This window comes from Tachypleus tridentatus, chromosome 1, assembly GCF_004210375.1.
Source record: "Tachypleus tridentatus isolate NWPU-2018 chromosome 1, ASM421037v1, whole genome shotgun sequence".
Lineage (NCBI taxonomy): Eukaryota > Metazoa > Arthropoda > Merostomata > Xiphosura > Limulidae > Tachypleus > Tachypleus tridentatus.
This window is the reverse complement of record NC_134825.1, coordinates 99,181,016-99,204,049: the sequence shown is the minus strand read 5'-3', so window position 1 is coordinate 99,204,049 and position 23,034 is coordinate 99,181,016. Positions and strand designations below refer to the sequence as shown.

The 23,034-nt window shown below is 34.2% G+C and overlaps 1 protein-coding gene across 14 annotated transcripts in view; it reads right to left on the bottom strand.

The window, feature by feature from the left end:
* Positions 1-23,034, bottom strand: part of LOC143256725 (uncharacterized) — a 66,486-nt gene that overhangs the window by 22,999 nt on the left and 20,453 nt on the right. For 13 of the 14 annotated variants that reach the window (XM_076514343.1, XM_076514336.1, XM_076514439.1 and 10 more), the window contains one exon: positions 5,092-5,162. In XM_076514343.1, the coding sequence (XP_076370458.1) occupies positions 5,092-5,162 (71 nt within the window). Of the gene's footprint in view, positions 1-5,091; positions 5,163-5,779; positions 5,888-23,034 lie in introns of all 14 variants that reach the window. The other variant, XM_076514423.1, reaches the window with a different exon arrangement.

Here is a 23,034-nt window from a genome sequence, read left to right as displayed (position 1 = left end):
ACCTTCTCTGGGAGGTCCCCTCTCCATGTACACGAATCCACATCGAGGGGGTGTGATGAAGAGTCCAGAGAAATGTTATTACCTAAGACAGCCCAATGGATGAACATGAAACCTTATTTTGAAAAGCAGACCATACTGAATTATTCACTCAAGGCATGGCAAGAATGGGCATCATTCCCCTTCAATTCTATCCATGCATTCCACTGGTGATCTGGAATGGTCATGTTTATGAAACAAAATAAGCAATCTTGTGGAACATCCCATCTCCAAGACATCGATCTGCTTACCATGAATGAGAAAGCATGAGACAATAAGGTGTACAGTGTAAATTAAAGAACAGCTAGTCAGGCACCACTCACAGTTGACTGGGAAACATATAAACAATGAGATAAGGAACTCAGAAAGAAAAAAAAAAGGATGAATAAAATTTAATAATTAAAATTGCACCAAAGACAAATGAATGGCCATAGGTGGTTGACAAGATTCTGATAAGAAAGAAATCCCCAAGATTATATTACAGTGGAAGATGAAAGTACAGGAAATGGTTCACATCAGTATGAAAAATCTCTTGGATCTGACGACCAAGATGACAAGCAATGAAAACAGTAAGATGTGAATACACAGGTAAGGAAGACTGGAACAAACTCAAGAAGAAGAATGGTAGAGAAAATAAGCCATCTGAACCAAAGAATGGATACAACTGGTAAAAAAGGGAAGAATGAAATTACAAAGGAATAATGAATGTCAAGGAATAAAGAGGCAGCAAAATGAGCTCTAGAAGAAAAAAAAAAGCCCTAACCAGAAGCAAACATCTCTGGATCATGCAATAGTATAGGTGGGAAAGAGAAAGAAGGAAAATAGGAGAAGAGGGGGAGTAACCCTTTAAACTGGCAAGGTCTGTGAAGGAAGAAAAAACTGGGTAAAAGAAGTACAGGTAGTGGGAAAAGAGTACATGAAATGTCAATGGCAAAAATATTCCAACTCTCGACATCCACAGCTAAGAGAAGGAACCATATAGTATGGTAAAGATAAAATGTAAAATGGATGTAAAGTAACAGAATGATTGGCTCAATCCAGAAAGATATGAAGCCAATGGGGGCAATGTAACAGGAAGGAAATTATGTGCATGGGAAGAACAAAGAAAGCAGAAACACAATGGTACTGGGAAAACAAAAGATATGGGATAAAGACTGCCTGCTACCTAAAAAATGAGAAGAACAAAGGCCCATGATTGAAGAGCTAGGTAAGAATATCTACCACATGAGCCAGGGTAGGCCATTCACTGAGAAACACAATGTGGATAACCAGCCACTTGCATCACCTACTCCACCATTTTGGGTCAAATAAAAGGTAATTGTGAAGATAAAAAATGTGAAAGGTTGGATATAAAATTTGATCAAGGTTGACAAAAAGGAAGGGAAAAGAAGCTGTCAACATAACCTTGGTTTCCAAGGTTGATCTGCTCAATAAGGAGCAATCATAACTTGACAAGGAGTACAGTAGAAAAGAAGTCACATGATCAAATAATCAGATAAATTAGATACATAAAGATACTTGTGTGACCAATTCAGGCTAAAGCAATCAACTGCCTGAGCTAGAGGATAAAGTACAGGTAACCAGAAAAGAAGAAATTTGTTGTATACAGGCTCCCATAAAAGGCATTCACTTGTTGAGACCCCATTGACTGTAAAGAACCTTGAAAATGAGGAAATTTAATGCCAACTCAGTGTGATATAACTAGTCAGGGCCCAAAAGACAACCCACAACCTGATAAAGCACTGTACAGGATATGTAATAATGTAAATGTGATGTTCAGGGTTCAAGTAGAAGAGATTCAATGACCAAAACAAAGATCTCTGTATCACTTGCCTTCACTCACTGAGTAACATGTGCAATTGCTATAGAAATGGCTGAAGGAATATCCCCAGAAAATGTCAGGCAAGAAGAAGAAAATGACGTAATGCCCAATGTACAGACAGAAGTACAATAACAATAACAGGCAAATCACAGAAGTCTGCACACTGGTCTGAAAAGTCATTGTGATTGACCCATACTCCCATTGCCTGAAGAAAGTCATCCATGAAAAGATGTACAACTGGATGCTGGAAAAGAAGCAGTCTGATGTATAGGCACTGTCCAGCCACCAAGTTAAATAGTCTCATAGTATAGGAGAAAAGGAAATGAGCGTGCAAATAGGTTACCAATCAAGGTTCTATCATCAAGAAACACTCTCTTAAGGGATCTTAAATAAGCACAATAGAGGGGTACCAGCAAACTTCATGGAAGATCAAATCTCCAAAGGTGATAGAACCTTGCAAAAGTAACTGACTGAGCTGAAAGAATTTGGTGAACAAAACTTCCATTAATCTAAGTCATGAAGGATAATGCAAAGCTTGCCAGATATTTGACTGCAAAATGATCTCCAACTGGACAAAACAGTGACAGAATCAAAGGAAGAAGTCCTGTCTTTTTACCAGCCAGTCCATCTGAGCCACCACAAAAAGTAGTTGCTAAGTAAGAATGGCTGATTCCAGATCAAAGGAGTCAGAAGAAGTCAGCAAGCCATATAATAATAAATTTACAGTCCCTCAGCATGGAAATAACATGCAATAGCCCAGACAATTTAGCAAAATGCATATGGTGCCAAAATAGTCCATAGGGAAGGCATGAAAATGATTAACCAACCCAAGAGTAACAAACCAAAGAGAACAAGAAAGAGGTGATATCATCATATGACATCAATGCAGGAGGCATCCACATACAATGTCCATAACATAGAAGAAAACTCCCATCTCTGGTATAAAAGGACTACAAGGAATAAATGGATATTAAAATAAAAAGGATATGGCAAGAACAATTGATTACTAGCTTCCTGGTTCTCTTGAGGACAATGAAAAGGTTGGAACAAAAACCCCAGCAAGGAGCAGAACACGTGCCAGAGTAATTAACAAGCTGCTTCTCACAAACATCAGTTGGCCATTGTAGCTTGAGGAGGAGGCAAGGAAACCAGAAGTAATGAAATTTGAGGGGGTGGAGATGGAAGCAAATGAGGTTCTGACAAAGACAAACAGCTACAATATTTGTAAGGGTGGAATATAAGTAAGCCAACAACATTTGAGGCTCAATAATTCCCAGGTTTGTATCAAAAACACCTAAAAAGGGCCCTATTAATAAACCTAAGAAAAATTGAGAGTAAACAGAAGTGAACCAATGTAGCATCACAACCTCTAATGTCCCCACAACAAACAAACCATGTATATGAAATTAAGACACACACACACATAATTTGGGAGCTTCCCCCCAAATAGGTAATAAAAAACATACGAACTACTGATACAAAAATCAACAGACAGCCCATTTGGAAGAAAGTGCAAAATAAGCCAAAGTCCTTGGAGGGCACAGCATTCTAATCCCTCTATGTAATAGAGAAGCTGAATGATCAAATGAAACTGAATGTCAGGAGAATGATAAAAAACAATAAGTAAGAATTATGGACATAATAATGAAGAGAGATAGAAAAAATATCATAAACCTAAGACATAATTCTATAAAGACTGACTTATTAGGCTTAGCAGACCCCATGAGATAAAAACTGTAATGACTGGCAAGTTCTTGAGATAGAAAAAGACATACAAATTCCTTATCAATCAGTAAAGGTTCAGAATAGTTTATGGGAGTCATGGAGAAAGTTGGAAATAAAGGATGGATCATGTAGCATTTGATTTCCTGATGCATGACGCAAATAAAATTGTCATTGGGTTACTGACACCTGAGACCTGTAACTCCTGAAGTGGTAATGTGAATTTCAAAATTCATTGCACAGAAAGTTTAGATCCAACATGAATGCAGAAAAGAAAGTGACTTTAATGAGCTGATAAAAGTAAATGTAATAATCAAGTTAAATAAATCAAATGAAGTTAAAATTGACCACTTCGGATGGAAAATAAAGTTGAACATTCAGCAAGCGAGAAATAAAGGAGCAGATTTGAGTTCAAACACTGTTAACCAAGTAATAACTGTTACTGTTGAAGCATCATGCTCCTACAGATTAAGGGATGATGTATAATGACTTGCATGGGTAACAAGGGATATTCGAATTCCATGTGTAAAAAAAAAGCTCGCATATAGAGGACAGCACTGAATGAGAATAGCTAGAAAAGGTGTCATATAAGAACTTTCAAATAGATGTTTTAATACTTTTTCTCTCTCTCTTACATTTGCTTTTTTCTATCTTAACTACGTCTCCATAGTATTTGAAGATATTTTCATAAATTTTGAGCTTGCTTTGTAAAAACTACTAAAAATGAACATACAACAGCATATACTTATTGAGATTCTTCATTTTTCAAGACACACAACTAATTTTTTTAACACTTTACCTTGTGTGTTTAATACTTTACTTAAATATATTTCAATTTCAAACAAGTTTCATTATTCACCAATAATTTTACTAAGAGATGTTTACAGAAACTCTGATTGTATATTTCAACAACAAATATGTGGAAGCTTCAAATTAACAATTTCAAATATTAATCTCAGCTTTACCATGAAAGAATGTATGTTATATACCTTTTATGTCAAAAGCATTCATGTATTCTATTACTTAGAATTTATATAAATTTGACTACTTTGCAAGTAATTGATATCACAGTTAGAACAGAAAGTATGTATTTTGAAAAACTGAATATATATAAATTGCACAAGTAATTCATGTTTCATATCATTAAATAACAGAATTCATGAAATTAGAAGAAAATATCCCAAATCTGTGCTTTATTACAAACTACAGAAGTATTCTTAGTTTGTGATTAGTAACAGGCAAAACATTATTCTTAGCAATTTAGTGTATTTATTATTATAAATATACTTTGATGTTTTCAATAACTAGAAGATTTCTGGTATGAGAAAGTGCAAACTAAAGATTTTTTTATATTTAAGTAGTCATGTTACTATACTTTTTATTTGAAACCAACCATAGTAAAAAGTGCATTAAAATAACATTTTTCTTATAAAGCATATGAAGTATCCATTTAACATAGTTTATAAAAATCTTTAAATTTGTCATTCTTTCAAGGCAAGAAGTAAACTTACATTTCACCATTGCCACAATTCTCCTCTTTATTGGTTTCTGCAGGTTTTTCAGTAACACTTTTCATATTATCCTAGAGAAGTGAAATTAAATGTAGTACATTTTACCACACAGAAAGAATTGTTATGGTACAATAAGATAAAAATACAAATAATTTATTCAAATAAACACAACATAACAAAAATAAACAGATCAAAACTGTGGATTTTTTACATAATACACTCTAAGATCTAAACCTTTTGAACTTGACCAATTCTCTTCTTTATCAGGGCTAACACACTACTAAATACTGAAGATTTGAATGCCACCTGGTATGGAATACCTAATTCACTTAGGATTTCATAGCAGGAGAAAACAGAGAAATACGAGTAATGGGTTTTATGGAAGAAGATTAATTTCTTTAGCAGAAGATTTGAAAGTTGATGTATATAGTGCCTCACTAAATTATTAAATATGAGAAGTACAATATAAATAAAGAGTTTATAGTACTTTTACTCTGCATAGGAAAGTACATCCATATTATAGTGGAGAACACATTTTGTTTTGTTTTTATAAAGTGCAGTTGTCCTTTATTCAAGTCTTGAAACCTCTCAAAAATAATTTAAGTTCCAGGGTCACTTCAGGTTCTACAAAAATGACATTTATCAACAAAGTTAACAATTTTATATGAAAGAATCAAAAGTACTAAACTGTTAGTCCTAAATGTTTAGATGTTCAATATAAAGGAAAGGTTACAGCCCCTGTACTGATACACACAAAATGCTTGTTTGCATATCTTCTGAATGATAAGTAGATTACCTGAAGAAAACATTATTAATCATAATAAACAATCTGTTGATAAAACAAAATAAACCAAAATGTTGAAACATCCTTTCCCTACTTCTGATGCATTAGAACTTTGTTAAAATCTATGAAAATTACACTTCACCAACTTAATCCAGCTTACACAAGAACTGGCTGATTAAACTGATATAATTATTTATGAGTAACAATTATATTGATTATTGTGACATAAAACTATCAAGTAACGGAAATTAGTATTTCTGACTGTTACAGTTTTGGATTATTCCAACTATCTAAGTAATCAAAATATTAGCAAAACGATCTCTTATTTTTATTTTTATTCTTCATATCAGTGAAGTTAAATTAACTAGTGTCTCTACTCACAAAAATAATCAGCTAATCAAAATTAGTGTTTCAAATAATTTTTATACTTAATATTTCCCACTATGCAAGTAAGAAAAATACTGCCAACAGTATTTCTCTCTATTATTTTTTATTACTTCAAGTTCATTCAGTTCAATCTATTATGGTCTATACAGTACATTTCAGCCTCTTGTAAACACAAATCAACACACTCTTTTTCTTGATGAAGTAGGGAAATATATATGTTTATTATTTTATATAATACTGACCTTCCACCCATGTCTACCTAACATTACATTGCTTGTACTGACACAGTGCACATGCACTCAGATCAGTATCCCATAACATAAAACTGACCTTTAGTTTTCCCTGTCTTGGCTGTACTTTAGTGGACCAGAATTTTGTAATATACAGTCACATTTCAATTATTATACATTATATATGTGTATATAGATTGTTACTATTTGTAAATTATTAAACTTATTTTTCTTAAAATGCAGAATAATAAGTCAAAAAGTAAAGCAAACAATTATCTCTTCTCACTACTACCTTTATACTTGATTACTGCAGGACAAAGTTTACTATGTCTTTTAAAATTTTGCATGTAGAAGATATCAAAAACAAAATTTTTAGGTCTTGTATATACACCTGAATAACAAAACAAAAACACACATATACCTACACTGATATCATAGAATTCCACTATAATCTATCCAGCTTATTAACTAAGATTTATCTAGATTTAAAAAACATATGAAACTTTAGCAGACTAGATATTGATATCTTGGATTGTAAAAACACTGTAGAATTTTCAAAGATTAAAGTAGCAGGGAAAACAGAATGAGGATGTTCTAAGCTTATGATTGATTATTCACATCAAATATTGAAGTAAGTGTATATAAAATGATCTCTATCTTTTTATTTTGCTGAGATATGGCTTATGTACTGAATCACACACAAAAAGGGAAAAAAGTTGAATGCCCTGGGGCCACTGTGTACGATTCAATACATAAGCCACATCTCAGCAAAATGAAAAGATAGAGGTTCTAATTTTATATTCTAGATTGATATTAGTAATTTGAGTTTCTAATTTGAATGAAACTATAGACTTAGCATTTTGACATCATAAACATCTAATTTCAAACAGCACTGCATTCAACATACCATGTGGCTAACTAAAATCTATATTTAAATGTATTTTTTTAATATTTACTTTTAAATTAAAACATTAACTCATGTATACTATTAAAGTATTAATTATAATATATAATTTGATTTCAAACTCACTGTCATAATTTTGTAAAATAGTAGTTCAATAAAATTTTGAATACAAGTCAACGAACATGATGACATGGCCTTTGAACACTGGCCCTTTGCAAAAGAATTACAGTAATTCCAGATTCATGGTTACTCAAAACTTAACAAGAAACTTCTGGCCAATGAGAAGTTGGTTGAAAACTTTCACCCTGTAGTAGCAATTAATGTAATTTAAAATATCCTCTTGTTGTATTAATTATTTGCTTAATTTATTATTTATAATTTTCTCTGGAAAAAAAAAGTGGAAGGGTCTTAATTTTAATACTTGAAAATCTTAATGTGTCTCAGTTTTATGATTTAAAAATCTGGTCAACTTCTAAAAGCAAAGGATCTGGTGCAATAACAACTCTTTTATTTTATCCCACATGTAAATGATTCTGAAGAATTATATCAAGTTCTTCTTAAGTAAACTTTGTAATACACAGAATCTGTATTGCTTCATTTCATACTCAATTTTTGTGAATTATGTTATTTGAATTATTCAGTTTCTTCTTGTAGCTTTTATTAAGCGCATTAAATGTTACTTTCATATGTGATTGCTAAATTTATTTAAGAATTAAGAAATTAATATTTATTGATTCTTTCAATGCAAATGCATGTATGCCCATATTTTGAATTTACGTTCTCCATAGATGCACAAGAAACAATGTTCATGCATTAAATTGGTTTACCTTAATTGGTTTATTCCCATTTCATCTACTTGCACTTACTTTACTCTAATGTAATCATGTAACAAAATAAATGTTTTACATTTTTTCTGTGAAGGCGGTATGCCATTTTATTGTGAATGAAAAAAACTTTAGAACAGTACTATAATTTTTTTAGAAGAAGCTACATTTGTTTTACGTAATGTATCTGTAGTGTCTATGTGCATGTATGTAACAAATAGTGATGCGTGAATGTTTAAAAGTAAATTGCGTTGCACTGTAAACAGTTAAATACAGAAATGATTTGTTTCTAAAAGTGTACCAAAATATTTTTGTATCTAAACCTTATTTACTATTTAACAATATGATGATTATACTTTTTTAGGTTTATTCTTACTTTGTCTTTTGTAAATGGGAGTAGATAAACTGGGATGTTGCCCTTTAATTACTGCTGAATAGTGCCTTTAAATTATTCAAGCTTAGAACTGAATGAATTAATCAATCAGTACCTTGTAAACTAATTAATTAATAAAAATTATGCTTAACTGATTAATGTCACAAAGTTAATAAAGCAATTGAAATTGTTTCTGGTCAGTACTGTTTTTAATTTCGTTATTGCAAAAATTAATTGATCCATATTAGTTACAATTGTCATAAAATTATTCTACTAATTAAAATTAGTTTATGATCATTTACTGCTTATGATTATTATAACTATTTAGATAATTGAAATGTTATTTGTTTGTTGTTAAGCTACACAATGGGAGAACATGATTTTAGGGTCTCATATTTGATTCTCACTGTCACTAAATTTATTTGTTCTTTGTTATGGCAAAGCTGCTAAGGTTAACCTATCTACCACTGTAACTAATTTTGAACACCAGAAGGCAGATGGTTGATAACACCCACTACTAACTAATTACTTAAATGTTATATAAAATGCAAATCTACTGTGTTTTTTAACTGTGTTGTATTTCTAATCTAAAATGGATAATTGTATTCTTAAATGTTATATAAGTGGGCACATATCTAGAGAGGTATGGACTTTATCAATTTTTTTTATGAATTAATAACTGCATTCTTTCATGATGTATAAGCAGATGCATATCCATTTTTCAGAAATTAATAACTACTATTCAATATTGTAAAAACAGGCACAGACTTCAGGAAAGAAGTCTAGGACCCATTTTTTTTACGAATTAACTATTCTTTAGTGTTATAGAAGCAGGAAATGATCTAGTAGAAAGGCCCAGAAGGTCATACCTTCTACACACATTTTTTTCAGTAATTACTAACCGTATAATTTTATGTTATGTAGGTAGGTGCATGATTTTCACACTAATATATAGTATAAAAGAGAAAAGTTAGATGTCAGTATTTTTTCTTAAATGGACTATTAATTACTCTAAAAGCTTCTTTTCTGGTTTTCTAAAATCAATACAGGTGGAATCTACAGCAATCCAGCTAGGCCTTAGCCAATAACATTTTTTATATGCTAATATAAACACCAATTAAATGTTGTCATGGTAAATGTTTATCTTTGCCTTTTTTTTTTTTAATAACTGGACTTTAGATATTTGTTTTCATTAACATTATTGCTGTTTGAGATACCTGCAGAACTTATAAAACCAATTTGTTACAGAATCAATTTTTCTTTTTTAAATGCTAAACTTCTTGTGTAAAAGATAATTTATGAATTATTGACATCCTACATAAGTGAAAATGCAAGTAATGCAACTGTGTACTTAACAACTTTCTTATTAAAAAAAAAAGTCATCCTGCTACCAATGTTTTTTGTTTTTCTAAATGTTTATAAATAATTACAAATACTTAATTTTACTTAAAAAGTTTAAAATGCAATTTGATATGAAAATAAATAAGACCAAAAAATAATATATCCTAAAATAATTATCTTATTTTGACTTATTTAGGTTATTTTAAAACTAGCTGATTAACACTGATTAATTAAAGACACTATATTATTAAAATGGAAGTTTCTTTATTTTCTATAAAACATAATATCATATCATCACTGAAAAAATGAAACATTACTACTGCTAGTGTGATGAAGTTAAACACTGTTGTTGCTTGTCAACATAATAATACATTATTATATGATTAAACTTTCTAGTTTTATTCTCATTCACTCCCTAGTGGTTTTGATGCTTTGTAAAATAACATTAAAGTCAACAAAAGTTTTATTTTACAGTCTTATTTTTATGTTGCACTATCTTAAGGTTAAGCAACCTGAAGAATGCCAAAAAAATAAAGTTTTTACTTTATCTCAGTACTTGTTTACCTAATACATAAATTCAGTTATGATTATTCATTCCCATTGGTTGATTACAAAGCATTTTAGTAACTGTGTAGATACAACACTTAAGGCCCCACATTTTTATAGATATGCTTATAAACATTTAAAACAATACTGAAATGTTTGGAATGTTCCGAAATTTAATTAGTGAGTGTTATAAAAGAAAAAAAATTGTATTTTAATTTCTAAATAACCACAAATAGCTTTGCTCACTTTTTTTTTTATAATTTTTTCTGCTCATCTCAATATAACTGGATAAGTCAAAAATTAGACTATCATGTAACAGTAGAATGAATATAAAACTTTATGATTATTTTTTATAGTTTCTATAAATGTTAATTTCAGTTCCACTTGTTTGTTAATTGTGAAAGCATGTGTGTGATAAATTACACTTAACTGAAAGCCACAGAACCTTTCTATTATAGATATAAGATAAGCTTATACAATTTATGAAACAGGTAGAATGGGTAAGAAAACTTTATTAGAAATTTATAGTGGTGACAAACTTACAGCATTTGGAAAAGGTTTTGTCACCATTAGATTCAAGCAGTTTATTTATGTACGAAAAAATATATATAGTATGAAAAAAAGAAATCAGATGAATGGGGATTGCTTAAAGCTCAAAAAAAGTATCATGATGTTTGACTCTGTTTGAATTACAGTGTTCTTACTTATTAATAAATATACTATAGTTTTACCAAGTTAAAACTTTGTAAATGTGATTTTTTGTTATATCTTATTCACCAAATAAAGTCATTGTCAAATCAAGTAAGTCTACCATTTAGTTAGACAGTTACAAAATATTCTGATGACTCAAATTTTTATTGAATATTATTTTATGTTTATCTCATCCAAATCACATTCATAAATAAACTGACTGACTAGCTACTTAATTACTTTCTAATTATAATGGTGATACATTTTAAATAAAAACATCAGCATTGTTACATTGCAGAGTGCTTCAACCAAAACCTAGCAGTATCTGGAATTATACATTACATCCATGGTATAAAGGGTCACACCATCCATACAACTCTAAATGGGATCAGGCCATCTCCAACTAACACTGGACCCACTAGAGGATGATAGTGATGAGGTATACCACAATGGGGAAAACCAATCTGTCAGATATCTGTAGATTAATACAGTGTTGTGACAGCATCTGGAATTGGACATCAGGTATATGGTAGAAAGTGCTGTACACCATCAACTGTGGTAAAAAGAGTCTCAATGTCACAAAACATAAGAAATGAGCAGCAATCCCTGTCTGCTTTACTTATGTGCACCTACAAATATATGGTCTGAGACAAAGATATTTATGAACCATAAGACCATGAAACAGAACTGTTAGTGGTCATACAGAACAGACCATCTCTGCAGTGTGTGAAACCTAATCATGTAACATAACTGTTTCAGAACAAACAACAACTGAACAAAGTAACACAACCAACATTTGGTAGCATCTGGAATTGTACATCAGTTCAGCTGTAGGAAGGGCTGCAACATAATTGACATCAAACATAGTCACTGGATGGACAGTGTGAATTTTCAAAAAAAAAAAAAAAACAGCATAACTGGTCAGGCAACACTTGCTAAAATACACTAGCAAAAAGTCTCTTTGAAAAAGTAAGATAAGTTTGAAACTAATTTTCACAAAGCACAAACACAAACAATTAAAGAAATAGCAATGAAAAACTAAATCTTTAGTAAAGAGAAAAATATCAACAAACTTGTTACCAAAAATAAAGATGTATGTTCAGTACTACTGCCAAATGAAAAGAGATTAACGAGAGCAAATTTGGAGACGGTACCAGTAGCAATAGGAGTTGTGTCACACTCCTATTAGTGGAGAACTGCTACAAAGTCATTATCATGTACATATGCATAAACAGAAGGTGGAAGGCTAGTGGTGAGCATTGAAAATTTATACTGATAGATGGTAATACTAATTGAAAAATCTATTTTATGAGAGGAAGTAAGATATCATAACAGAAAAAAGGTATTATTATTACTTAGCATATACTACATTTGATGGCTTTGACTTTCTTTTAAACTTTTCATACTTTACAATTAATTCCAATTTGAAGAATGTAACCTGTTGTAAAAACAGATGCATCAAAGGGTTTTACTTTAGATGGAATATTCTGATCTTTCTTGACAAAAATAATGTTTGCCATGCTTGATAAAAACTTCAGTTTATGTTTTAATTATATGCAGTTATATGATCCCCTTCATGTGTAATTTTTGCTACTCATTTTTCTAAACTTTCACCTTGATCATTTACCAAAAACAAAATCACATTTACTCCTGAACTATGTTTATGTCCAAATATTTTCAAAGTCTTTCCTTTTGATTATGGTGAGAGACACGTAATCATCATTATATTCTTACTCAATTTATTATACTCTTGAAGGGTAGCTCACATAAGTATACTGTTTCTAAACTGTAAAGCAGATACTGTTGTCAGACCAATTAGTGGGATTTATTCAACACTCTTATAATGTACTCAAGTCCCCAACGTTTACAAGCTCAATGTTTCTATTTTTATTTTGGTGATCACAAGATGCAACCCAATAAACTCCAAATCCATAGCCAAGTGCATTAACCACTAAATTAGAAACCTAAAAAACTCCAAATTTAACCATTTGCAAGAAAATGACATGTGGATTGGTTAGAGTAAAAAGATGCTTAAACAGTGCCTAGAGGTAAATGACTCACTATAATATTGTTATTGCTCAGAAAAACTAGAATTCTTATAACCTTCAATTTTGTTTGGTTACTGAGCCATCAAACAGAAAATCAGACCCTCTTGTCATACACATTTGTCACATCCTCTCTTTAAGGATTGATTAATAATTCTGTGTTACACTTGATACTACTTTATGTAAAATCAATAGAAAGTGAAGGTTTTCCAGCAAATGCACTATTTAATTAAGTAAAAGTTATTTATTGCATTACTATCATTAGTATAAAAAAAGTAGGGTTAAGTGTTATCAAGAACCGACAGCAAAAAAAGAAAACTATGAGTAAGTACTTTATTTCTCCTTTTTCTTATGCATTATTTATTTTTTATAAAAGTAACTAAAATGTGAAAACAGCTATCTCTTTAGGTTAATTAAGATTAAATTAGGTAAAATAAATAATAATATAAGATAATTGATTCATGAGGCATGCATACAAGCAGCTTCATGTAGCTTGTGGGTCATGTGTGTTCCCCAAGTGATTTACAACTTATAATGGCATGAATAGTAGTTACACACAATTCATTGAGTAATAAAACAATAACATTTAATTAAACATAGATGTACACTGTTATGAGTTTACAGCTATTTGTGATAAATAAATGCAGTTTTTTACTAAAATCTGAAATCATTCTAGAAAAGAAAAAACAATAATTTAGATTTATGTTAATGTTTTGGTGGTTAAAAGGTAGGTCAATTTGACTGACTTTGTACAGAGTTAGGGATACAAAAAATAAGAGAAAAGTATAAAATTTTACTGAAAATAAATATATGAAATGGACCTACCAGGTTTTTCAAATTACAAAAACTGAAATTTGAGATTTTTGAGATGAAGAAAAGTATTTTTTTAACCTTAACATGAAAATCACTTTGCACACAGATTAGTAAAGAAAAAATACTTGATATGTTTATGGCCAAATTGTTTTTTACTTTTAAAAATAGTTCACTGCAAACATGATTTTTTTTCTATTTAAGAAAAAACAAACTTGTTTTCTGGAAGTCTGCCAAATTTTGTAAAGATATACATATTATAATAGAAGTTTTGGTATCAAAAACATAAAAACTGTAAAATAAATACAAAGAGGTTATGTTGTTGGTCAAACTGACTAAGCTAGTGTTGAGATAGTTAATTAATGATAAAAACAATTTATCAATTTTCTCTCCTGATTTTCTTGTCTTTCTTCAAAAACTAAGTAGCTATTTTTCTCTTGAAGTTGCAATTTCTGTCTGATAAATCTGCATGCCTGCTGTCTTGTGAAAACTCACATCTAAAATGCATGTGAAACACAGGAATTTGTTTCTGCTTGAAGACATATCATACAGTAAAAACACCTCCAGCAGGAGTGTGATACACCTCCAGCAGTAGGAGTGTGATACACCTCCAGCAGTAGGAGTGTGATACACCTCCAGTAGCAGTGTGAATATTCATATGTAATCCCTCACCCTTTAATCAAACAAGGCAATCAAAAAACATGCACTGAGAAGTTATAATTTTTCTAAACTGAAAATGTATTTCCAATAGGTACTTTCTTCCACTCACAAGCTTGGTTTGTTTGTTTTCATTTTTTCCTGCCCTCTACATGCAAATGGTTTTATAACATGGTTAACCACCCCAGCAGCAAGGATCTGGTAGGTGATAAGGGCTCTCATACTCCCACTGGAAGAAAAGTGGAAAAAAGAGTATTGGAGAGTCTGAAAGGACTATTACACCCAAGACAGTAGAATAGATGATCACAAAACCCCAGTTTGAAAAACAGACCCAACTAATTTATTCAATCAAGGCATCCTTTCTGCTTTACCCATGCCATTCATGACCTATTTAAAATGCACATATAAAGAGGTTATTGACCCTCCAATGATCTTGTGAAACATCCCATCTCAAAGGTGAGTTTGCATTACTGTGGAAAGAACATAAAAATCAGAATAGAATGCAAGTCAGATTTGTGCAGAAGAAAGAATACCTGATCAGACACCACTCATCACAGAGCAGGTTCCAAAAGATGAAATGTGAAGCAAAGGTCCCTCAAAGAAAAGAAAGTTAATAAAGACTTATATTATGTCATAGTTACACAAAGTCTGAAGTGTGACCCCAATTGACTGGCAATATTCCAAGAATGTATTAGCCTTGATATGATGGAGATAAGGAGAGATGGACATCTGAAGGATGGGTCAACATGCCTAACTGCAGAATCTCCTCCAAGGCCAATCAAGACAAGAAGCAAGGGAGAGAAAGAGAGGTGAGGTGGTAAATTTGATAGGAGGTAACAAGCAATAAACAAGGAACAAAGAGGAATAAGCCAACTGAATGAAATGATGAACCCAACTGGTAAGAGTAAGAGAAAGATCCCTTGGGTAAGAGGGTTGCCACAGGATAAAGAGATTGGAATGGTAACCCCTACTGAAAGTTTTATGGGCAATATAACAATAAAGGGCACTCACTAGGCACAGAAGTCTATCCAGATCAGAACAAAGCAGAAAGATGAGCAATAGAAGGAAGGAAAATGGATGAAAAGAAGAAATTACCCTCATAAGCTGTCGAGTTCTTGGAAAGGAAGAAATGCTCTTGAAAGAGAAGATATATTGAGTGGTACCATGTGTGAATGATATCTACAGTGAATACATCTAATTGATGCAGCCCACAGGCCAAGAGGAGAATTTTGGTTGGTTGGTTGATTTGGTGCTTTATGGCACAAAGCAGCTATGCTATCTGTGCCAAACATCCAGTAGAAAGTTAAAATTAAACTAAATTTAGTAAAATTCATAAAAGCAAATTAAGGTAAAAGAAAACAAAGTTTAAAAAACATAAATAGCATAAAACCATTGTGTATATATAGTCTACAATGTTAAGGGAAAACCTGCAGTAATACAAGTTGTAAAGGACTTTTTGTAGCATAATTATAACTATCATAACTCACCAGGAAGACTAACAGGTAAGTACAAAAACCACTGTCAGTCACCTGAAACTGGCCTATCCAGTCCTGGTTTTGAGTTATTTGATGTTATGGCCATTTTCAAGAAAGTAAAGTAATAAAAGTTTTAAAAGACTTGAAGCAAAATTTTAAAAATAACTCACCAGGATGACTTACAGATAGTTAAAACAACAGTGTTAGTCACCTGAAGTTGGCCTTTGCAGTCCTGATTTTGAGTTATTTGATGTTACGACTTCTTTCTAATTTCAAATCAAACTAGATGGACTGTGATTCTTAAAAGGGAATCATATTAAAAAAGGTCTAATGTATAAATTAAAAAAACTTACATGGCATTAAAAAGAATGGCCTTTAAAAAATATTAAAAACATTTCCAAGGTGGACAGTGTCACCATCACCAATAATACTGTCTAACATTATGGACAAACCTTGGAACAGAACATGTATAAAATGGTGCTGTCATTGAGAATCGCAACAACGGCAAGTAAAATGTGGCTTATTGTGACCTGAGTGTTACACAGACAACACATTAATGCATTAGTTCCAGATAAAAGAAAACAATGAGTTAAAAAACTGTGACCAATGCATAGTTAGAACAACTTCTTTCCAATCCTTATGGAAGCAAGATGGCCAAAGTCCAATATAGGGTTTTACTTGGAAAAGCTTGTTTTCACGTTGCTCACTCCAAGTCGACTGCCAGCTGGCACAGAGCTGAGCCTTGAATACAGAACAGCAATCCATGTATGGAACAAGAACAGCAGTGATAGTGCCAGAGCAGAGAGACTTAGCTGTGGTATCAGCGAGCTCGTTCCCACAAATACCAACATGGCCTGGTATCCAGAAAAACTGGATAGAAGTAGATGTTAAAGAGAAATCGGCGAGTCAGTTTTGATTATTGGTGAGAATAGGGTATGAACTAACATGAAGCAATTCCAGGGCCAGTAGAGAACTAAGCGTGTAAGTATAAACAGTGCATTTTGATTATGGCTTAGCTTCTACATGATCCAGGGCAAGAGAAATGGCATACAGTTCAACAGTAAACAGAGAAGCTCTAGAGGGTATTCTTACGCAACCACTGAACCACAAAAAACCATGGCAGAGCCCAAAGAGTCACTTGATTTGGAACCATTCATATAAATAGGAATGGATGGATGATTTGAAAGATGTTGAGCAAATAACAGATAGTATTTCCAATTGGGAGTGTCTGCTTTTCTCAAATGACTTAAAGACAAGTCACACTTGGGGACTATAAGAAGCCATGGTGGGATGGGCTGACTAGTGGATGCAGCAATGTTATCCAAGGACAGACACAATTCATCCAACTGCACCTGGATACAAAGACCAAAAGGAACAATAGCAGATCATCTGTTCTGGAAAAGTATGGCCCACTGAGGAAAAAAAAACACAACCACTGGTGGGATGCTTTGGTAAGGAATGAAATTTCGAAGCATATAGTAAAGACAGTTGAACATGACGAAGTTGAAAAGAAGTGTGGAAAGCCCCAATGTAGAGCCGAAGTCCTTGATGATGAATGCAGTCCAACATCTTGAAGGCCAATGTACTAGTGGAGCCATAGACCAGTGATCCATAGTCAAGTTTAGATCAAATAACAGTATGATATATCTTTAGCATAGAACACTGATCAACTCCCCAAGTTGTGCTACAGAGGACACAGAGGATGTTCAGTGCTCTTGTATATTTGACCTGTAGCTGCCTGGTGTGTGGTATAAAGGTCAGTTTACAATCAAAGATAAGCCCTAAAAACTTTGTCTCAGGGACCACAGGCAGCACAACTTCACCGATACGGAGTTCAGGATCAGGGTGAATACTCCATTGGCGGCAAAAGTGCATGCAAACAGTTTTAGAGAGAGAGACGTTCAAGCCATTTGCTGTGGTCCACTTCAGTAAACAATTGTGGGCAGTCTGTAACTGCTGCTCAATATACCTCATGTTTGACAACTGACATGAGATGTGAAAGTTGTCAACATAGAGCCTGTTTGCAACAGTGAGAGGGAGTTGTTCAGTGATGGCATTAATTTTTATACTGAAAAGTGTGACACTCAAAAACAGTCCTGAGGAACTCCAAGTTCCTGTAGAAAAGAATGGGAAAGTGTCAAACCCACATGAACTTGGAATCTCCTGTCCATTAAAATATTTTAAATAACAATAGACAAATGGAGGTCTCACAAAATGCCATACCTCCATGTTGTATCATAAGCCTTCTCAATGTCAAAGAATATTAATACAAGATGTTGTTATTTGAGAAAGGCTTCTCTGATTGATGTTTCAAGTTGAATCAGATTGTCCACAGTAGAACTCTGTCTTTGGAACCCACACTGGGTGGGCAAGACGAGGTTGTTTGATTTGAGAAACCAAACAAGATGAGCATTAACCATCCTCTCTGAGGTCTTACAGAGACAGTTTGTCAAAGCAACTGGATGGTACTTTGAAGGAATCTTGAGATCCCTCCCAGGCTTAGAGAAAGGTAGGACAATAGCCTGGTGCCAGACATCAGGAAAAACATTCTCTTGCCAGATCTGGTTAAACACAATTAGAAGGAAAGCGAGAGAAGCAGGAGACAGATTGCACAGCATTTCATAGTGTACATCATCAGGCCCAACTGATGTATTGCCGGACCAATTTGAGTTTCTCCAGTGAAAATGGAAGATTATAGTCATAGAGACAATCAGCTCAAAAGGAAAGAGGTGATCACTTTACCCGAGTCTTGATGGCTAAGAAGATGGAGGAAAAAGAATAAAAGCTAGATACCCAGCAAAAGCTTTCACCTAGAGTATCAGTGATGCTCTGGGTATCAGCTACTTCCTGGCTATCAGAGAGCAAGATTGACAGGGGGACAGAATTATATTGCTCACTGACCTTTCAAATCTAGTCCTATATGACTTTGGAACTGGTGGTAGAAGATATGGCAGTTGTGAACTTAATCCAGAATTCCTTCTGGCTTTGACGTCTTACCCACCAAGCATATACATGGGCCTGCCGGAAAGCAATGCAGTTCAAGAGTGTGGTGTGTCTACAGAAAGTATCCCAGGTCCATTTTTGAGCCTTCCATGCTATGTGGCAGGCAGGATTCCACTACAGATGAGGATATAGTAGAAAATGTGATGAGGTTTTAGGAGTACATTGAGCAACTGCTTGTGTAATACAGTCAATTACTGCTGCCTCACGGTCGCCTATTGATGGTTCTGCGAGAGCAGTGAAAGAGAGTCAGTTTGCATGATACAGCTTCCACAAGGGCATGCGGGTCGGGTGGCATCGACCACATACAGTTTCTCTCAAAATTACAGGAAAATAATCACTGCCTCGTGGATTATTGTCAACCCTCCATAAAAAACGGGAGAATAGTGAAAGGGAGCAAACTGAGAGATCAACAGCAGTAAAAGACTGACTAGCTGCATGAAAATGAGTAGTAGAACTGGTATTGAAAAAAGAAAGGTTGTGATTAGAGAGCATATGCTCTACAGAGCAACCCCTCCTATCAATATCAGCACTTCCCCAGAGGGGATAATGTCCATTAGAGTCCCTGAGGATTAGAAAGGGAGACAGCAACTGTTAAATGACAGCATCAAGGTCTGATTGATCATATGTCTCTCCAGGCAACAGGTAGAGAGAACAAACAGTGATGGTATGACCCAAGGAAACACGGACGGCTATGGCCTCCAAGGGTGTGTCAAGTGGCAAAGACAGAATGGGCAGATGCTGATCAACCAACAATGCCACCCCTCCATGCACTCATCCATCACACAGCCTGTCATTTCTGTACAAAGAAAATTGCCGAAAGTTGACTGTATCAGCAGGTTTCAGAAATGTTTCCTGTAAGGAAAGACAAACAGGATAGTACAAAGCAATCAGTGTTTTGATGTCATCCAGATTAATACTTAAAACTCAACACTTCCATTGTATCAAGGTGGACATTTTTATTTATGTGTAGGCAAACTGGTATGGAGAACCCTTCTGTTTACAAACTTGTCTTTTTCTTTACTGTCTTTATTTGAGGGAGGTCTATTGACCTCCATGGATCCTGCCCTGGGTTGATTGGGCAGGTCTTTGATGTTGTAAAAGGATTCCAGTGAATGAGGAATGAATGAATGATCGTTTTGCATCTTGAGGTTGGAGAAGATATATCCAAAGAAATGCCTGTACTCGGAACCAAAGAAAGTGGATCTTTGGATTTGTTGGAATGTATGTAAAAAACAGAGATGGTTTTTGAAGTTCATTCATGAATCTTTTAACTGTGGAGGTCAAAAGACTTTTCATTTGTTTTGAGAACGGTGCTTTTGGAGACACAGAGAGATCTGTCTGCATTCCCACTGTAGTAGTAGAATGAAGTGCAGCACCATAAGTGTGAGATGAAGTGGTAGACAGCAACTTTTGAGCCCAAGAATAAGTAATGTTATGAATTGTTTTGAAATGCTGCACCTCTTTTCTTCCAATGATTTAGGGCAAGAACAAAAATAGAATGGATGAGATCCATTGCAACTGATGCAATGAGAGTCTGTTTCACACTTATAGACATCATAGTACTTGCCATCACAATGAGTACATGTAAAGAACCATGACATGACGCCTTTGAGTGACCCAACCACTGACACTGGAAACATCGGGGAGGGTTGGAAATGTATGGCTGTACCCTGTAATTAAGATAACCTGCCTTGACGGTGGCAGGTGGAAGTGGTGATGTAAATGTCAGAATGAGGATGTTGGTCTTCATCATAATTCCAACTCTAGGAATGAAGATATGCCTGATTGCAGAAACTCCTTGAGTGTAGAAACCAGCAAGAATCTTTCACTCTGGGATGTTCTTTAAGTCCCTCTCAACAATAACTCCTTGTGATGAATTCAAAGTAGCATAGATGTAACCTTAATAGGTATATCCCCAATTGCCTTTGAATGCAAGAGGAGTTCACTGTACTGAGATGTAGATGTTTCCACCAATATGTCACCAAATTGAAGCTTCTTTACTAACTTTGGAGAACCAGCATCCCCTTCTGAATGAAAAAGGGAGACATCTGCCCTAAAGGTTTGTTTGAAAGAGAATGTAGGATAAGAAAATGAGGTACATCAGGTGTCACAGATGTTGAAGATTGCTGCTCAAAATCTTCAAGATTTGGTTGTTTACCTATGGACTGTTTTTTCACTATTTTATTTAAGTTTCTATTTGGAGGATCCATAATAAAAAAAGAAATTTTGGTGCTCTCTGGCTCCACCCACCATAGAACCCTACAAGAGGATGCACTACAATGTCAAACAAGGACATTGCAGCAATGCCATAAGCACTATACCCAAATGCCAGCATGAGATACAGTGTCCACAACAGCTTTTGAGAACATCCAACACTGGTTGACCAGTCCAAGTGTACCAGCTGATTGACCAGAGGGGGACCACAGCAAGGAAGCCCATTTTCAGGAATTCAAGGCCAAAGTGGTGTGTTAGGGTTATACCCCTCAACCACCAGGATCCTCTCCTCCCCTTCACTGGTCACCATGCACAGCAAACACATGGGTGGATGTTCAGATCCCATAGGAGGTACACTGAAAGAACAGAACCTTTCCTGGGAGGTCCCCTCACCACATACAGGAATCTACACTGAGGGGAAAGAAATGTGCCCTAAGAAACAGGTGAAACAAAGAACCCAAGCCAAGGAGCTCAAACAGAGGTAAAATGAGGGAACTGAGTACAACAATAACATCCCAGTCCTGAAGTACCAGATGGTTAGGCAGCCAATGTATCCAGAAAGAATGGATCAAAAGGATAAGGACAAGAAAAGAAAGATCAAGTGGTAAACAGAAAATTGAAAGTATAGAATAATGTTACCTGATATTCAGATACAGGGAAGATAGAAAGCCTCTTCTGAAAAAGCCATGAAAGAAACTGCAAGACACCAACAAACATTTGATGAGAAGCTGGAAGCCACCAGCCAAGGCCCAGATGCAAAAATATTCCATTTCTCCTGATACACCACCAGGTAGGAAATATGAATAGAAGGATCAAAATAAAATCTACCCAACTGAAGAAACTAGATCTACTTGCCAGGGACCAGACACAAGCCAAGTGTGAAGGTAGAGGATGTCAAGTAGATGATACAGAACTGGCAACTGTGGTTGATGAAAAAGTCCATGCAATAAGGTGAAAGGGATGAGAGGGAGCAACTGTAACTGGAGTAAGTGAGAAAACCACAGCTGAGCAGACCAGTAAAGAGAATTCGAAAAGACTTTCCATGGAGGGAAATGGATGAGGGAAACTACCTGATAAAGTAATAAGAAATAAGATAGAAGGATAAATATAAAGAAAATTGTTCATCCCATCCTAGCTGAATGCATATATAGCTAAATTGCAAGGATAGGGGACAAGGGACTAAAACAAAGGAAACTGGTGACTAAGAAAGGTGGCAAATGCATTAATATGAGGAGTACTCCACTGATCACAAAGCCATCAAAAAGAAGGGGATGGTGGGAACCACTTCATCAGGTAAACCTAGTCTGGTCAGGAAAGATGATCCACTATAAGATTGAAATAAACCATATGTGGCACGTCGTCTAGCAAATGCAATGGTTGTGGGCACAAAGGAGAAGATCCAAGGTGAGAAAACACAGATCTCAACCTAGTGACCCCTTGGTGACTGATATAAGCCACCACTGTGAAATGTCAGAGTGGATTAGGACAAACTGATTTCTGAACACAGAAAAAAAAGATCCAAGACCAATGAACAGCAAAGAGTTTGAAGACACTGATATGAATATAATGGTCCTCTGCAGAACAATTATCCAAACCCACTTGGTGGTCAACCTACTCACGCTAGCCCTAAAGGAATGCATCTGTGAACAGATGTAAATGT